General features: G+C 40.5%; 1 protein-coding gene across 3 annotated transcripts in view; it reads left to right on the forward strand.

The window, feature by feature from the left end:
* Positions 1-714: 714 nt before the first annotated feature.
* Positions 715-20,194, forward strand: part of rhobtb4 (Rho related BTB domain containing 4) — a 42,725-nt gene continuing 23,245 nt past the window's right edge. The window contains exons 1-2 of one of the 3 annotated variants that reach the window (XM_054610760.1): positions 715-803; positions 1,453-1,549. Coding sequence is in view for 2 of the 3 variants with exons in the window: in XM_054610758.1 (XP_054466733.1) it covers positions 17,758-17,798 (41 nt within the window). In the remaining variant the exon portion in view is untranslated. Of the gene's footprint in view, positions 804-1,452; positions 1,550-17,530; positions 17,799-20,194 lie in introns of those variants that run through there. The other 2 variants (XM_054610758.1, XM_054610759.1) reach the window with 2 other exon arrangements.

Genomic DNA, 20,194 nt, shown 5'->3' on the forward strand with positions numbered 1-20,194 from the left:
AGCCCTCCTGAAGTGCTCTTGAGCAAGTTCACTGGTACTTCTTTTTTCTCATAATATTAAGATAATTTTCTTGATTAATAAATTAATTATTTGTCTTATTTTGTCCAGACGACAGTCTAAAATATTTTGTTAACCTAGCTTATATACTAGGGAAAAAAACAAGCAAATATTGATATTTTTTGGGGCATTAAACAAGTGATTATCAGATGTTCCATCACTACTCAATTTGTTGTTTCAGCTTCAATTGTCATCTGTGAAATTTACTCAGGTATCCAAATACAATGCAATTTACTAATTATGATACATTACAGCATATATCCTCTTTATAGTCTATACTGTATCCTTTCTCACCAATTACACATGCACCCATTAGTATCAAGAATGTCATCCTTGTGGAAAATAACAATTGGATTTATTAAGATGGAATAAGTCATAAAGTGCTCAATATTTCATTTGTTTTTCTATTTAGAGTACGAGACGCACACATTTAAGGCACGTAGCCAGAGTTAATTCATGTGTCCCCAGGTATATGAAGCACCATCTACCTCACTGGAGGCTGGAGGCTCTCTACTTTATGAATGGATGGGTGTGGCTCTGGTGACAAGCAATGATGCTGTGTCGTCACTGAGCTCCATGATAGGCGCTGGCGTGCTGTAGTGGTTGAAGGCTGGTCTACAGTGAAACATAACTGCTCAGACAACAGGAGAAGGAAAGGGGAGGAGAGGCGAGAGAGAGAGAGAGAGAGAGAGACGGAGACAGCACCCCACTCCCCAGCGAGGACCTAACTTCTGACCAGAAATTAGGTGAGATAGGGCTGAGGTAGAGGGGAATATATGGTTTATTATAGGACATGTTTTTTTTTTTTTACATGGGTAGTGAACAAATCATTAGGGGTGAGATTAGACAGATGCGATGAGGATGAAATGCATGCGAGCTGGGGAATAATCGTGGATAAATCCCTCTTTGCATTTGTGATGTAGAGTCATTACTTTAGAAAAAAAAAAAAAAAAAAAAAAAGAGTCATCCTGTCATGACGGGCAGCACTGCTGTGTAAAAACAAACAGACAGACAGACCTCCTCCATGTGCTCCCTCCTTGTAGGTGTGACAGAAACAACAAAGGGACTCGAACCAAACTCGCATCAGGACCACAGACATCTCTGAGCACCATAGCGTGTCTGCTGTGTTCATGTAATTACATTCCTCCTGGCGTCTCTCGGCTGCAACAGTCGGGACTATTTTTTTTCTTCTTCTTCTTCTGTCAGTTCTGGCAGGTCCTCACCCACCAAACACAAGCGTTTAGAAGCGAAACCGATCATTTGAGGACGATTCAAGTCCAGGCTGAGACGGGAGCAATTGTTAAAAAGAACAAAAAAAAAAGAACAAAAATGATTCCCATTTGTCATCCAGAGGGAATGCTCTGAAGTGACCGCATGTGTGTTTGTGCCTTGCAGTTTAATGGGGGAGAGATTTGACTGAAGGGAACAGAGTGAAGTGGACGGCGAGGGGAGAGAGACCTGCAGTGATTCCAGAAGTGAATGTCTGTCAAAGGTAGGATCCAGGGGATTGTCTCACACACAGCCTGCTATGTGTCTTAACTTGTAAACTGTATATACTCTCAACTCAACTCTACAGTGCAGACCACATGTGGATATTTAAGGGTTGCATAACTGTTGAGTTAGTTTGGGTTGCTCCGTTTTGCTCTTATGGACAGACCTGTCCAGTTGAAATGTAACTTCTTCTCCAGACAGTATTTGGTTAAGCTGTTTGGGAAACGAGACCCCATAAAAAGGGGCTGCAAGGCATCTTATATTTGGACTTGTCACTTGTCTGATGCCAAAATTTGCAAAATCAATGTGGGTCTGACACTTAAAGTCAAACCTAAAAAAAAATTCTGCTCTACATTTATAATAGTGGTTCTGCCCTAAAGGCTCAGTTCTATTTTGTGCCAAGTGAACTTGAAATGCCTGGTATTCTTTGGTTCTTTTTGCTTTTTAAAGATGAAAACATTGAGATGAAAATGGCATACTCACAAAGAGATCTTTAACATATATCATGCAATGTTACCAGGATGAATGATGGCAAAAACATTTTCGTAAAAAGAAACACAAATTACTTTTTTACAAAAAGGGGAATTATAATTTCAAGTATTAATAGACAATATTATAGTAGTAAAATGATGCAAAATACTTCAAGTCCCACAATGTTAACATCAGAGCCAGTCTTTGCTTTGCAAAAGTCTAGTTTGCTTGGCCTGGTTAAATACAGAATCACACATATCCACCACCTGCAGCCTAGATGAGTGAGTCCAGCATGAAGGCATACCTGAGGTGTGGAGTCACTCCGTGTATACAGAGCCAAACAGTGGCTGATCTAGATATTGTATATGCTAATGCACACAAAGGCCAAAGCATAGGAGGAAAGTGGGAATCTCTGACAACAGCCAAAACAGCATCCAGCTATCAGCTCCACCAGCAATGCCCACAGGGGTAGACTATTCCCTGTTTTTTTTCCATTCTTTCCTCTTTATTTTTCCTACGCTGTGTTCAGAGAACAGATGGTGGGTTTGACATCAGTTCCTCTGTTCTGTCCCACTCCTCTGTGTTTTTCTATCAGCTGTGGAATTTGAACCATTCTTCCTTCGGGTTGAGGCCCATCCCTCATGTCTGCCCCTGCTCAGAGGAGTAGGTTTTCTCCAGAGGAGGCTATGAGTGTGTTTCTGGGTAACTGGGGCTTTCCAGTCGAGTTGCGCATTAAACATTCCTGGCTGCTGGATGGCCGTCTAGAGGGCCAAATCCACACAGCTGGGAGTCATATAAGAAGCCCAGTCTTTGTGTGAGTTTAACATTATCGCACACATGCTGACACACATGCTGACACACATGCTGACACACATGCTGACACACATACAGAGTCTGCTTCGAGCCTACACCTCCCCTCAACAGGATCCAGAATGACTTGAGGCAGTGAGATGTATGCATGGGAAGGCTAGTTTGCATTGTTTGTATGTGAATGCATGTATGCCTGCATATATGTATGCAAGGACGGTGAGTTGTAATTATTAAAAAGTCGAAACAATGCCAATTGAAAGGCACTCGAATGCACACCCTTGCACGCCAACACAGGCATTCACACATCAAAAAAACCAAAAACTAAGACAGAGACTCACAGTCACCGTACAACATTGTCTTCTTCTCTTACCAGCACCACATGATGTTTGTCCTCTTGAGTAAGTTTTGCGAGAGAGTGTAAACATGGTGGGGGGGAGTGAGAGAGAGAGAGAGAGAGAGAAGGAGAGGGAGAAAGAGAGAAGCAAGTGATTGTGTTGGTGATGGCAACTGTACAGTTTGTTTCTCTCTCATTGGCTGCCTCTTTGGTTGTTTTTGAAATAGGGTGTCAGTGTGCAAAGAATGTGTATGCAAGAGCAGAAAGCAGAGTGAGACAGCGAGGGGAAAGTTAAGGAGCATAGGCCTTGTGTGCTGGGAGAAGAGAAGTGAAGAGGGGAGAGGGGAAGAGAAGAGAAGAGAGGAGAGGAGAAGAGAGAAGTGCTTGTTGAATAATATAGCTTGTAAATAAGAGAGAAATGAACTGTAGGGAGTAGAAAGAATGGAGGGAAAAGGAGTGCAGATCTTGAAGAAGAGGGACACGAAGGGGGTTTGGCTGAGGGGAAACTAGAGCAGAGCAAGCTGAGGGAGTGACAAAGAGAAAGAGAGAGATTGAGAAAGAGATCAAGTGAGAGAGAGTATGTCAGGCGCTAGACTGCGCGTTACTGTAAACATGTTCAATCTGAGGGCAAAACCTTGCATCTTTTCCCACTTCCTCTTCTAAGTTTAAACCGAAAAAATGGTAAAGAAAACAGGTAACCTTGCCCTATCTTGAAGGAAAAGTATCTGTTATCTTCTCAGAGCAAGTGAAAAACAGTTTCGCAACAGATTCAACATGAACAAATTTGAACATCTGTCTTAACTTCCTCTAATGTGGTAATCCGATGCACTGTCACAGGCACTTTTTCTGCCTCTTCTGTATGTGTGTGAATAGCTTTATCGGCCTCTGCGGCTGGTCTTAGTTACAGTGAGTTAATAAATTTCATCAACAGTTTGGTCCGCTAAACAATAAAAACAATATTAATATAAAATCAAACACATATGCCTGCAACAAACTCCTGTTTCATGTATGCAGGAAGTAAAACACATCTTTACAAGGCCAAACGGCTCACGTGTGAGGCAATGAGGCTGTTTGTGTGTGTTGAGAGACCCGGATAGGAAGGTGTTGCGTCGCCAGCGAGGACAGGGCAGGATCCGACCAAGAGGGAGAGAAGAGATAAGAGAGACACTTCAGGGATAGTGTCTTCATCCGGTCGTGGCCCTGCTGGGCTGAGGCCAGGGTCTGACAGGGGGCTATGGAGAGATCCAGGATGACTGCACTGACAGGGAGGCGTATTGCACAATCTCACTGTTGACAGAATATGGGTAAAGAGTTCTGGGCTAAAGGGTTTTTAAGCAGCAAGAACCGCTTCATTTATGTATGATCAGTGCTTTCAGATTGTAATTAATGAATAAAATCACAAACTTTTTATTTTTATTTTTTTAAATCCACTTAAAAAAACATATGTAGTTGTTTCTTGGTGGGACTTTATGCCCCTCTGGTTCTTGGTTGTTTTCTGTATGACGTCACCTGTAGGAAACTCTGCCTGCTCACATGTTCGACATTGTGCAGCTTCAAAACTGATTATGACAGGCCGGAGAAAAGTCAAGGTCAAGGTCAGGTAGCATTTCAGCGGAAGAAGAGACTGCTCTTTAAAGTAAATGGCAGGTGGATTTACTGGAACTCTGAGGTAATAGGGTAAAATCTCACATTTGCCAATATGCACATCATTAATCATTAATAGCATCTAAAAGCTGCTGCTACTGTTTCCCTAACCCTAACCCCTTAACCCCTACACACAGCAAATACATTTGAATAGTTCCTTCTTCAGACCTGATGTTAGTTTAATTTCACCAAATCTATGTTACTGACAGTTCATGTTTGTGGGTACTTGCATGCGTGTGCGTCTGCATGTGTGTTCAGAACGCGACAGCATGTTATGCCACAGACACCAAGAGGCACAGCTTGGTTGCTTGGCTCTAGCTCCTCTCTATTTATGTTCATGTTTGTGTGTGTGTTTGTGTGTGTGTACTTCTGTGTATCATGGTGGTGTGGATGTATCACTGCAACAAATATATCTTCCTGTGCATCTGCGTGCTAGTGTACATGCATTTATTTTTGTATGTTTGCATCTCTGTACGCAATTTCATCCCTGGGGTCTGTTTCTTTCTCTCTCGTTTGTGGCGGAAAGCCGATCCCCTCGGGTGAATTGGCTCCACAGTCATTTGACTGAGGATATGCCAGCTAGGTATTCAAGTGTTTGTGTGTGTGTGTGTGTGTGTGTGTGTGTGTGTGTGTGTGTGTGTGTGTGTGTGTGTGTGTGTGTGTGTGTGTGTGTGTGTGTGTGTGTGTGTGTGTGTGTGTAGAAATCAAAGATTGCATTTCACACCATAGGAGGTTGTCTGAGGGTTTTGAATAGGTTGATGTATTTGTGTTGAGTGCTACGTGCATGGTTGGACGGGTGTGGCTGTCCTTCCATCCCCAACAGGACTAAGGAGGCTGACCCACGCACCAACCACTTCCCAAGTCTGTGTGGGATCAAACAGCCCCATATGTCTTGCTTCTGTGTTGTTCACACGCAGTGGTGTTCTCTAGCGTCTCATTTTCAACGCTTGCAAGCGTTGGCTGTCTGTCTCTTTCCCTTCCTGTTTGTTTCCACCTCTTGTCTGCCTGTCTGTCCACCTGCCTTCCTGTAATAACTCACATCCCATTACAGACACTATTCAAAGCTGTGGCTTTCATTAATTCAGAATTAAGAAACCCCAATTAAAACCCTTAGCAACATCAGTGAATGACTGTGCTGGGTTGAGAGCAGGACAGTTTGTTAACAGTTTCATTTTCTTGTTTTGTCAGAGAGAGAGAGAGAGAGAGAGAGAAAGAGAGTTGCCACTGCATGCTGAATGTCACGTAGACGTTTGCTCTCATATCATTTTAGCACGGATTGCTGTTGTTACTGGAACACGTATAAATGTGGTCAAGAACAATGATGAAGAGGTTTCTTTCAGTTTTCTGTGACCTTGGGTGTTGCTGTGTTTTGGCAGTTAATTGCTTTCATTGTACAGTTCCTCCTTACTCTGCCTATATTGCATGCATCCAAAAACCCTCCACCACACCCAAATTCACACACACACACACACACACACACACACACACACACACACACACACACACACACACACACACACACACACACACACACACACACACACACACACACACACACACACACAGACAAACACAGATTAAAACACAATGACTCACACCCAAAACCACATGAACCTCCGAACCTATATTTGGAAACACAAAGAGACATTAATACATTGACACATGCATGTGCTCTCTTCCTGTCCACATGCCTTTGTCTCCTCTCTAGAAAGAGCTGAAGGCTATTAACTAATCTGTGGAGTGAGAAACGCCCAAGGGTGCCATTCCTGCTTATCAGGGTCAGACCAGTTTCAATGTTTGCCAAGGCACTAATGAAACCACAGGATTTTTATCTGTAATTATGTTTGTGTAAGTATGATTATACCTGTCAACGGGTTAAGGTGTTTCCTTTCAAATCTATATACAGGTTGTAATCGGCCGCAAGCTATTTGATCGAGGGCTGCCCATTTTTTTGCAGTTTAGGAGGCTGATGCAACCTGACTGACACTCTCTCTCTCTCTCTCTCTTTCTCTCTTTTACACACACACACCAGAAAGGATGAATCAGATTTACTGACTGAGAGTAGTAAGTTGCAGACGAGAGTTCTGTCATCATCCTAGTCAGTGTTTGTCTGACTCCCGTCTTTGTGGTTCGCTCTCCATGAAAATCTGAAATCGACTCACCATCATTTATGTGGTTTGGCTAACCAGTTTCAGCTTGGATCTATTTTTAGTCATTGCGTACTTCTGGAACCTTTTCCTTAATTAAAACAAATTGATGTAAAAAATCATAAAAGTCAAGTTGGTGCTTTTTTTCATAAATGACAGAGTAGTATGAAGCATGAGAATATGTAAATCATAAATATATATATATGTATAGTGAGTTATAGCTTGTATAGATCTGTCTAGATAGTATATTACTTTGTAAAGTTGTTCTCTCTCTGTTTATCACTAGAAAACAATACTCTAATTTCAACATAAATATTTAATCAATATCATCAATATCATTCCTATTTTATATCATGTGCTTCTTAATACCGATGCATTTTTCAACAGAGGTCCTGTTATGAATAATTATTGACTTCCTGAGTGTTGTTTTGCTCCATTATAGCTTTTATGGTTTTCTGTTAAATTGCTTCCCGTCACTGCAATGATCAATAATACAGTAGGGACATACTGTTTTTCTAAACTAAATAATTAAAAGCCATATAGAATTGTTCAGGACATTTTGCGATGTGTAAATGGTGTTTTGCACATCCTAGTGTGTCTCATCTGAACATTTCTCTGGTCTGAAGGTCCGCTGTTCACAAGTGGTTTGGATTAGCTGGGATCAACAGTTATGCACCATCTAAAAGAGCTTCCACCCCAATGCCCCTTGCCCTTATTCAAATGATTAAAGCCTCAGTCTCAGTGCTGCAACTTGGCAATGAATGACATGTGGTTACAGTGTGAGGTGACTATTGTGTGCCGGTTGTATCACCAGGCCACGGCGCAGCAGTGCGGAAATAACCGACACCAGTATAGATTTTTCCATAACGCTATTTTAGGATGCCGACTGTGCATAGTTTTGTGTGAGCATCTGTGTGCATGCATGTGCCGTTTTGTTTACGATATTCCTGCAAAGGTGAATATCGTAACACTATATTTAGTGGTTTTTTGTGGCCAGCTGAAGGATCACAAGGCTCCTCTACTGCCTGAGAAAAAGCTTTAACCTCTCAGGGTTACAAAACCCACTAAAGCTTTCTCAAACCACTATTGGATAAAGTCAAAACTGCATATCCATTGAGATAAATACGTTGTTGTTTTGCTCTGTCTGTGAGATGCAAGGTTTTACCACACAACAGGTTTGTTTTTGTTTGTGCAAGTGCAATACAATATGAGGAACTCTAACTAACAGAATGGATAAACAACATGCAGGGTATTTGAAGTAAACACAACAAAGGGCCTTCCTGTTATGCCTCAGCTCTCTGTAATGTGGTTTATTTGTCTGTGACTCAGTCTGTCTGTGTGATTTTTGCTTTTTCAATTCTGTTTTTTAACCCCCCCCCCTCCATTTCATCCTCTCTATTTATGTATCTGTGAGCAACAGTGTGTTTTAAATAGAGACAGACTGATACTGGTTTCCTTAGCCCGACACCAATATATATATTTAGCATAAGTTATGTTAAAAGAGGACAGTATATTGGTAGATATATTTATTTTACATTAACACTCATCATTGAAATGTGGTTGTTATGGTGAAATGTATCGAGTTAGATCTTTTACAGTTACATAATATAATAAAATTTTCATATCCGGCAACAAACAGTATACGGCTATACTGATATAGTGTGTATTTAATAAGCCAGTATTCGCTGATTAAAGCAGTCCAAGTGTAGCATTCAAGCTGTAGTTTTTACAGCTTAAAGAGCTGTGGCTCTCCACTTTTCTCTAATTTATTCTTTATTTCTTATGAATTACTAGATACTTGTATCTCCTTAAGCCTCTCAAAGTTATTCGAATAAACCTATACAAATAAATGACTCTTTAGTTTAACTGGTTGCCACTGGTGGCCATATGCAACCTGTGATGAGAGGTCCCAGGTACTTTGCTTCATTTTAGCAGGTCACAATCCATAGGGGCTGGGAACCTATACAGTACTTCTCAGAGTGTGCTGGGTTGATGTACTGACTGTGTGCAGTGTAATCTCTGCTTCTATGTGGCTTGTGGCTATGTGTTTGGCTTGGCTTCGGTTTGTGTTTGATCAGGCTGTTTCTGGAATACTGACTGACCTGTACCGAGGCCGAATGCATTTCCTCACAACGTTTGCCTTTTTCTTTTGCTCCTGCCCCTCCCCCTGGTTACTGTCACATTGGTCAAAACTTTACACAATTTCAATCCCTTACATTAAAGAATTATAAATCTATCAATATTGCTGCCCATATATGTTAATACATTACCAGATGATTACAACTAAAACAACCAAAGAAGATTTTTCTTTTTCTGTCCTATGTTTAGAAGAATGAGAGCTCCATTGCCCTCCGTCACCGTTTCCTGTTTGTTGTCTGATCTCAACCCCAGTCCAAAGTTTACTCTGATACATCCTCACCAGAGCATTTGAGTGTCTGCTGATCTGTCTGAGGTTCAGAGAGGTCACCAACATTCCCAACATGTCAGAGGTGTCCGATTGACATAGATTTCAAGTACTGTTGGAAAAACCTCCTGGCAGATGACAAATGACAGTACTTTGTTGTGGACCACCCATTGATCTGCCAATAACGGGCTGGTCAATGATGCATTTATAGGTATCTAGAGCATGACTTTAGCCATCATTGTAACCCATCTGAATCAGAATGAAGGCAGATGTGGCCTGCTGGGTCAGTTAAGTCATACTTTCCCTTAACACTATTAGATAGTATCAAGAAATCACCAAATTGTATCTCGTATTTGGCTTATTCCTGCAAATACATGGCCAAAGTTATGTGGTGACTGTTATGCAATGACTAGAACTAGGGCATCCACAGTAAGGTTTAATAGCAAGTTGTTTTTTAGCTGCCTAACAGGACATCAGTAAACACCAGGCTTTAGTCTCAGACCTTCACTATCTTCAATAAATTCTTGAGGAATCATCTATTTAGGCAAATGCAACAATAGGTCATACTGAAGTAAACACCAGAAGAGTCCTACATCATTATATGTTCAGGTTAACACGTGGGGTTTCATCTTTTTACATTTGTTAAAAAGTATTTCTTAAAACCCATCATATTACATTTGCCTTGCTATCTCCATATTAACAAGTTCCAGGAACAAAATATTCCATTTAAGGCACTTTGCAGGTAGTCCATGATAAGCTCCACTCTTATCCCTGCTGATGGATTAACTAAAGGACATATAAAAAAAAAAAAGCTTGGGGGGATATATCTGGTGGATTAAATGTACCTGGGGAGTAAGTGTCATAAATGTAATCATACGTGGCATAGAGAAGATTTTCAGAGGATTACACGTGTTAAACTTGTTAAAGGCATGATGTAGCAGAGATGTTTGACATGGTTATGACCTTGGTGACTCAGAATCCTACCATCAGGTACCAATCCTTCTTTATTCTTCAGAGTTCAGTGCTGTGCCTTGTCTTCCTACCGTTTGGCGTGTAGTCCAACATGTCAAAGGAAAGTGTAGACAGATACTGAATGAATAACTTGGTGATATGCTACATTTAATTACAGGTGCATGTGTTTTGGTATGTAATTAATAAACATTGGCATTTAAACTCACCCCATGGGTAACACTGAACCAAACTGCATACTGATTAAGTATCCTGATTACTTCTTGATCTCCATCTCATTCCTTGACCTGATTCTCACACCTGACCTCTGCGTCATTTCAAGCCAAACCCCATGATCTAAGCACAGCTCATCTTCACCCCTATCATGCCCTCAGGCCTGATCAGCCAGTGAATCCACCAAGGAATTCCTGAACCTACTGGCTCAACATGAACTTCCCAAGGTAATTAAAGTGATCTTTCACGTTGGTGGAGCATTAGCCACAACATTGAGTGCCCCTTCATGAGTCAACAAGCCACTGCGATCTTTACAGAATCTATGTGCATCATTATATGGATCTTTAAATCTTAATTCTCCATTTGCTTGCAGTTTCGAGGAACCATACAGTTTTGTCAAACCCATTCATCTAACACATATAATGCAGTATAATCTGTGCTTGAAGAGGACACTTCTTCCCCCAACAAAATGGCACCACTTCAGATTTTAAAGTTATGCTTGGATTCAAATGGGCTAATTTTCCAGCAAAGTGAACTATCACTTTAAGAGTTTGGACCAGCAGCTGAAGAGAGCCTTAATAAGATTAGCCCTGCCACTTGACAGCCACAGCTTAAGAGGCACCTCTACTGACCCGTGTGCCTCTACCCAGCAGAGAGTGTGCATTTGTATTTGTTTGTGCGTGTATGTATTACAAAAATTGGGTTTAGTTAGTGGGGGAGCCTGTTTATGCCTCCATGTTTGATTTAATGTAAAAACCAAGAGTCAGTCAAGTCAGAAAAACAATTAAGACATGGCTGTACAACCTCAATCCCCTCAGGTCAGAATGCAGACGGTATATCATGCCTGTGCTATTCACAGTTTGTCTTTATCACAGAAGATTTACGCCACTCAAGTATCCACTCAACCCTTCAGCCTCTCAAAAAACCCTGTTACATCTTGTCCACCGCCAGGCACTCTCTTGTTTTAGACCCTGGTTTAGGGTGAAGTAGGCTATAAATTACAGGCAAGGATTCTACACCAACAAGAAAATAATTCGCCAAACAAAAGGCCCACAGAATTACTGGATTGTCTTAAAGTTTTTCCTACTACAAATCAGAGATGTTTCAAACATGGTGCTTGAGGCCTTGCCAAGGAAACCATAGCCACAAAAAATCCGGGGTAACTTGACATGGCTACTGTATGCATTGCTGGTGGCAGATTTGCTGTTGGTGTTTGTGTATGCAAGATGCCACATGACTCTATATGGAGTCTGAGGGCAGCTAGCAAGGGACAGCTAGGAATATGTTGTCTTGTTCACATCAGGCACTGGTTTGTGAAAGCCATGCACCTCACAGTAAAAATGTAAGTTGGCATTAATATCATAATCAGAGGTCTGTTTATTCTCAGACAGAGAACCATCACCACCAACCCCACCACACACCCTCAGCAGTTCTGCCTTTTCTTTTTCACTCATCCCACCCTCCATCCTTCCCTTCTGCTTAGCTATTCCCACCTCTATCCAGCCTTTGCTCAAGGACCTCAAGCCACTTTACATTCCCAACATATTCCAGTAAACACTTTCTGTAGCAACGGGGGAAAATATCTAATATCAAGTGTGTCAACAAAAAGTGTTATAACGTTTGCTTACTGTTTGGGATACAGGGGACCTTGGGCACAGTTTAATTAATATTAATCATACAGACGTTATCTTTGAATCCATGTTTGGTTTTGACAGCACAGCTGATTCAATATTACTTCTTTCTCTACAGGGTGCACACCTCAAACACACTTTTTTTTAAAATGCTACCGAGTTTGTGGAAAATGTAGTTGCTTAATTTGGTCATCAGATGAAAATAATAACAAACATCTAGGATTTTTTTAATTCAAATTTGGACAATTGGTTGACTTTCAAATTGGACAGTTTGGTGTCTGTGGTCCTCCAAGATAATGCAAAAGATGAAGGCAATGCCAACAAAACATGAGATCTAATTTAAAATGGTCTCAAACAGACTTTTTGTCAAGTTCATATAAAAAGATTTTCGAGATAGATCATTTTTTACAACGCATAAAACCTGTGTTATCCTAGAGCAAAACAGCATTTAAGGGTGAATACATCCGTTAGCACCTAACTAATGCACTGTAGCATTTTACTCCATTGAAGTGTATTTCTTTTCTTTTTCTGTTGTAAGCAATGGAGTGATATGTCTTCATTAGGATACAATTAGGCAACAACAGCTGGTCACATACATGGAGTTTTCCAACTGACTGTAGATAAGACAAGCTACTGATAAATGACTAAGTAAACAATAACCCCAGCCTCTCTCTTGCACTCTGCTGTCTGTCTCTTTCTGTGCTTTCCCTCAGGCCTTATCTAGCATTGAATGTTTTTCACTTTAACTCACACTCTGCTAACATGCCCACTTCCTATTGCCACATAGGCCGGCTGTTACAAAACACTCTGTTTCATGCCAGAGTGCCGGCTCAGGCAACAGAGCTCAGTCACCTCACCATGTCAAAGTATGTGTGTATATTTGTGTGTGACAGAGAGAGAAAGAGAAAGACAGATTAACAGTGGTGGATGAAAAGGCGAAAAAGAGAGATATTGACGTAGATGTATGTATGTTTCTGTTTTATTCACTGTTCTTCTACCTGTGATCATTTAAGAATGCCAGTTTTCCACAGGCTCATTTTACTTAAGCCTCCAGTCGTTCATTCCTTTCTCACCCCTCACCTTTGACCTCTGAATTTTCTTCCCAGAGGAACAAATTGAAATTCCTGTGTTGATGCATTATTTCAACAGAATTGCGTCATCCTGCCAAAAAAGTAGCAAATGATCTCATACTGGAGATCTACATACACAAATGTGGTATGTAGGGTTTGTTCATGTGTGTGAATGTGCGTGTGTGTGTGTGTGTGTGTGTGTGTGTGTGTGTGTGTGTGTGTGTGTGTGTGTGTGTGTGTGTGTGTGTGTGTGTGTGTGTGTGTGTGTGTCCGCGCTTAAGGTAGAATTTAATCTTTGATACTGTTATCAGCACCATGGTGCTGGAGGACTGTTTGGAAGACCCACTGCAGCTCTGACCTACTTGTGTGAGTGTATACAGGGCTTCATGTAGGCTGTTTTCCACTGAGTGTGTGTTGTATGTGTGTGTGTTTATTAGTGCTTGGGACAGTGTGTGTTTGAGGAGATCTCTCTGTGGACTCAGGGAGTGTGAGAAGCCGGGTGTTTTGACAGCTTTAGAACAGTTCCAGTACAGTGCTGAGGCAGGGGGTGTGCAGGCCTGTTGGATATTTGGGCGAGCTGTAGGGGTGAGAATAGGGCCGGTGGAGGAGTGGACAGGAGGGGGAGAGTTTCATTTCAGTCCAAAATTGTGTAAAATTTAAATAAATTCATGATGTCATCTTAAATCAATCCATTTGAGCCCACAGGTAACCATAATGTAAACAAGTAGCGAATTTTACTGAAACACCAGCAATTTTTAAAATGGTGTATCTATTGTAAAATGAAGCCCTTCCTATATGTTTGATAAAAACGGAGGTGAAGGCATTTGCAGAGGTAACATGAAAGTATTGTGAAAGAGAAAGCGGTATCCACGGGATACCAAATTGTGATTTACTGAACAAAATGTTTTTTACCTAAATAAACAAATTCAATCCTTCAATAAAACTTGAGGAACATTGGATGGCGTTGAATATACTGCAGACTAAACGGAGTATTTGTCCAAGCAGCAGGACCTCCTTGTTGATGTAGTTATGCCAAAGAATGATCTCAGCTCATTCTCCCAACTTTAATCTCACCAAAGTGTAAAAGCAATGGGAGTGTACTTCCCACACAGTTAATAAAAGAGCGATAAAGCTCATGAAACAAAGCCACTCAGTGCTTTCTGTCCTACTGTAGCTGAAAAGGCCAGACATAAACTCAGGCTGTGCTGCTTTAGAGTTCTCTCACAAGAACACCTCTCCAACAAAGGGGCTGCCTTTCCACATTTCTAAGCCCGCTCAGTGCCAGTGCTGTTGAACCCCTGCTTTCTCCAGCAACATTCCAGTCCATCTTTCATGCTGTTTCATTCTGGCCATGCCAGCCAGGTCAAGGGCCAGAGTTTTCTCAGGGCTTCAAGACAAATAGATATAAAAAAGACATCTCCACTTGGTTGCACATTAAGCTCTTGTTCACATAACAGTGGTGTTGATGCTGGTGTAATGGCATGTGTGATTTTGCATGTTGTGTGCAAGAACATACATGAAAACACAGTTTGTGGGGACTGAGGAGAAAAAGGTTCAAGTAATAGATTTGTGGTTTGCTATAGCGTTATCCTGCGTCATTTAGCTCATTGCCTCTAGGCATATAGTGTGGCATTCACTGTTGATCTGCACAAGGACAGACAATGTAGGCTAGGTGCAGTGGCCTTGAGTGTCAACACTGACATAATGTAGCAGAGAGGGCAGCTTATATCACCTTTGTTTCAGAGAGGTCAGTACCAAATACTACCAGTAGATGTCTGTCTTCAGTCTTCGGTAAAAAAAAAAGGAAGTTGGTAGATCAGACTGTCCTCATTCCTCACATGGCCAAACACTGCAAAATGTCCTAAATTATTTGTAAGATGAAATGCAATCTAATACAAATCCATTTTCCCTTCTTATCTGGAATTGCAGGCATGGCTACAATGAAAGGCAGATGGACTCAGAGGAAGGTTCTTTTCTTTGAAACATGCCTGGGCAAAGAGTTCAGCTGCATAATTTAAAATTTAGTAAAAACTATTTTGCTGGCATAATAGTGAGGCATTTTACCCCCTGGCACCATGGCAACATTCTTCTTCCCAGATATAGCTTAACATTTCAGAAAGTAATTCCCAGACATCAAGATCTTGGAAAAATGTGAAGGGCAAAAGGCTTGGTGTTTTCCACAGCAATCCGTGATCTGCCTTTCTTTTCTTGGCTCCTGTCTTTTGCAGCAATAAATAAGTGTTGCTATGTGGTAGCTAGTTGCTATGAACACCCAGAATAACCATAGAACAGACATTCTCTCTCCATTGCCCATGAGTAATAACTAAACTATTGCATCATTTATCTGGATTTTAGTTTGGATAGGGGATGACTAATACGTATGGGCAAGGATTAAAGGAGAAATTAAGATAAAATCAGATGGATGTTTATACTTTTGCATTTTACTAGTGTATATTTGTATATATTTTTGGTAAATGTGTGCAATGCTTTTTTTTTTTTACTGTCCTGTCCCTCGTGTTTGATTAATATTGAAAGACATAATGACAGAGAGTCTACAAGCAGCACAGTAGTGGACGTGAATGCTCTGAATGACTGTAATGTAATGTAATGTAATGTAATGCTCCACCACCCAAAAGGCAGCATGCTTTATGGCACTTATTGAGTTAACAGGTTGGAAAGAGCACAGTTTCGGGGCGGGGATCCTCTCATCATTGCAGGATACGATTGGCTCTTAAGTCCTAATCTCTTATGAGACTTTAAAGTGGTCCTCTTCAGCTCCAACATCCGACATGTACGGTCTTCAATACAAGTTATTTGAAGTGTTCAGCCACTTCCATTGTCCACACCGGTGCAACTATTCATGTGAAAGAAAGCCACTAGACAGTTGTTCTCTAGCCCCAAGTCACACATCAAAGTAAAAATTGAAGATACAAGAGAAAATATAAACGCCAAGGGTTGAATATGATGTTGAAATTAATGCAAAAAACCCAAACGTTTTAAAATGTAAAATGCCCTTGCTATTAATCTCTTATATGCTTTCTAGTCCACCCTCAAAAGTCACGGACCTTCAGTCGGTGTATCTATAACAGTGGAGATGCCTTAAGGCAGGGGTGGGCAATTATTTTTCCCAGGGGGCCAAATGAGCAACTGAAAATATTTTGGAGGGCCGGGCCAAAATGCCGAACTCAATTATGCATAATATACATTTTATTTCTATATAAAAAGCAGTAAATGGCATTGTTTTGACCGCTGGTAAGAGTGTATGTTATTATTTGGCAATTAAAAGGTGAGGTTAGCTTTCAAAAATATCATTTATTCAAATAGAATTTCCAAAATGATAAACAAAATGTGAAACATTTGACTCATTTCCAGTTAATAGTTTCATTTCAGTCCAAAATTGTGTAAAATTTAAATAAATTCATGATGTCATCTTAAATCAATCCAGTTAATTTTCAATTAATAACAAAGGGCATTTTGAGTTTCATATACTATTGAAACAAGGATTTTCTTAGCTTTCTAAAGACATCACATCATCTTTGTAGCCAAAATAAACAAGACATGTCACTGAACTGTGTAACTGTGTAAAGCAGGGGTGTCAAACTCAAATACACAGTGGGCCGAAATAAAGAAATTGATACAAGTCAAGGGCCAGATGGGTTCAACGTTTATTGAAAACTTATTGAAAGAACCTTAGTGCACATATTGAACCTGGAACTAACAAGGCCTATAGAGTATTGGCGGCTGTGGCACATGAGGTAGAGCGCTTGTCCCGTAACCACAAGGTTGGTGGTTCAAACCCCTCTACCGGCAACATGCCGAGGTGTCCTTGAGCAAGACACCTAACCCCAAGTTGCTCCCCGGGCGCTTCATTGCAGCCCACTGCTCCTCCGGGATGGGTTAAATGCAGAGAAATAATTTCCCCATTGTGGGACTAATAAAGGATTGATTATTATTATTATTATTATTATTATTATTATTATTATTATTATTATTGCCTATAACAACATTAATTATGAAATAAATGAAATAAAAATGATAAATAATACATAAATAAATAAAAATAAAAGTAATAAAATCAGTTTCATTAATTGCTTATGGCTCTATCTGCAGTTTTTCCAGAGTAATTTAAAGTGAAAACATTGGACACAGAAAAGAAAGTGTATTCGTGTATTCGTTTTTTCTGACAGCAATTGAACGCAGCACAAGATGAGTTGTGTGGTGACGCGCATCGTGGGGGCGTGGCTTAGCTGCAGTCAGCTGGAGGAACAACAACAGAGCAGGAGGCGGCTCAGACCAGAGAGGGTTTAAGGCCAGCTATGTTTACATCCTACCCCGAGCAGCGTGCCATTACTTCAGGTCTGCAGCAAGCGAGTCAGGACCTGACAAATAACGGGACCACCGTGAACACCTCTTCTTTCTGAGCGTCTTTGTCCGGTTTGAGGGACATGTGGGTCAATTCCGGAACCGTCGGAAGGTAGGGACCCTCCTGCAGCAGTACTGGGTCACATCCCCCCCGATGCAATTCTCTTTGTGCACAAAGCAATCCGCACACTGCTGGTAATTATTATTATATTCCTTTATTGATCCCCATGGGGGAAATTCAAGTGTTGCAGCAGCTCAACTACACAGACACAGACAATAAATACACATACTATACAACTACACAGACAATAAATACACATACTATACAACTACACAGACAATAAATACACATACTATACAACTACACAGACAATAAATACACATACTATACAACTACACAGACAATACTATACAACTACACAGACAATAAATACTATACAACTACACAGACAATAAATACACATACTATACAACTACACAGACAATAAATACACATACTATACAACTACACAGACAATAAATACACATACTATACAACTACACAGACAATAAATACACATACTATACAACTACACAGACAATAAATACACATACCTTCACTCTAAAGATTCTTAATTCATCAGCTGTATTTAAATCATGTCATTGTGACCTTAATGTTGACTACTTAATGGATTTTTTTTTTTTAAATCTCTCAGATCTCTATAATGTCCCTGTTATAGTTTCTTATATTTCACATGTAATACAATATTTTTTTAATCCCACGTGTGCTGCACATACTGCTTCAGAACATTCTGAATCAGTGCTGTAGTGCAGCGGATGGGCTTGGCACATTACAAAGGCTTATCAGTGCATCATTGTGGATGTAGGATGACATCCACCTGCCTTTAACAAACACAGATGATAACAGACACCTTACCAGGTGTGTAACCTGCATTACGTTTCTGCACACAGCTATGCCAAAGCAATAGATGGCCTGCTTTGTCAAATCGGATACCAAAAAAGAAAAAAAAAAAAATATGAATGAGCCAGGTGGTTATGAATGGCTGCGGGGAGAGGGAGCTCTTCATTGATGAGTGTAGTGATGCTCCAGCACAGGATTTACTGGAACAGCATGCGGATCAGAGCTGTGACAATACATAACGGTCGAAATCTGAGTTTTTGAGCATGCACGTGGTATGTTTGGAAACTATATATTGTAAAATAATATGATAATTAGGGTTCAGGCTTTTGAATGGACCCGGCTTTAATATCCTAGCCCATTTTAAAGGGTATTTATGTTTAAATCCCCTGTTACATTCCCAAAGGAGATTTATGGCCCGGAATGTGTTGTATGTTGGGTTACTTTGGCTCAAAGTTACAGTAAATCACAATTGCTTTGGCACAACACACACACACACACACACACACACACACACACACACACACACACACACACACACACACACACACACAATGCTGCTGATCCTGTGACTATGACGTCATCGGTTGGATTGCGTGCAGGTGGCTGCGTGGTTGGTGAAGAAGCCTCTCCCTTCAATCTGGAAATGGATAAATAAGAGTTTTTATCTTACCATATATCATTTCCAGTCATCAGCAATTATTTATATGTGCAAGATGTGGTTGGGTAAACAGTTTGGCCCACTTTTCTTTCATATTGTGCAGTTTTAGTATTTTGATAAATGTATCTTTCTCCTGAAAAGATGTCTATTAATGGCCACCTGACTGCGGCTCAACCATTTGCATTACTAAATATTATTTGCCATTCTGGTACAAATTAGCAATTTTAGTAAAATTAGTTTTTGGTTTTTAGATTTTCTATCAGCCTACTGCTACTGTTAATTTATCAATGATCCTGGCTGTCATTATGTATAAGGTCAAATGGATCTGGGACAGCGCTGTTTATTGTCCTGGTTAGGTACTAAGCCTAACACTTTGACTGTGTCAACAGCTTTGAGATAACATAGTGCAGCACTGACAGACCCACATGGAAGAGTCAGCCAGCATTATATGGCCGTCCTGAATGTTCTGATCCCTGAAACAGGCTGTAGTGGAGGGTACACAGGGGTAATAGACCTTGCAACTGTGTTTATGTTTTAATGCTTTATGTGTGTGTCCTTCTCGATCTGAACCCAGTATGTTATAACATGGACCGGAGAGCTTTGGTGAGAAAAAAGTGTTGCACTTTTAACAATGTTCAGCTCTGTTAGTGGTATGTTTGGAAACTATATATTGTAAAATAATATGATAATTAGGGTTCAGGCTTTTGAATGGACCCGGCTTTAATATTTTAAAGGGTATTTATGTTTAAATCCCCTGTTACATTCCCAAAGGAGATTTATGGCCTGGAATGTGTTGTATGTTGGGTTACTTTGGCTCAAAGTTACAGTAAATCACAATTGCTTTGGCACAACACACACACACACACACACACACACACACACACACACACACACACACACACACACACACACACACACACACACACACACACAGTATCATAACAAGGTATTAGACATCAAACCAGAGTATTCAATGGTGATTGAAATGATCTGATTTGCACTTTTTATGCAAACACTGCAACTTATATGTAA

Source organism: Anoplopoma fimbria, chromosome 13 (assembly GCF_027596085.1).
Source record: "Anoplopoma fimbria isolate UVic2021 breed Golden Eagle Sablefish chromosome 13, Afim_UVic_2022, whole genome shotgun sequence".
Taxonomy (NCBI): Eukaryota; Metazoa; Chordata; class Actinopteri; order Perciformes; family Anoplopomatidae; genus Anoplopoma; species Anoplopoma fimbria.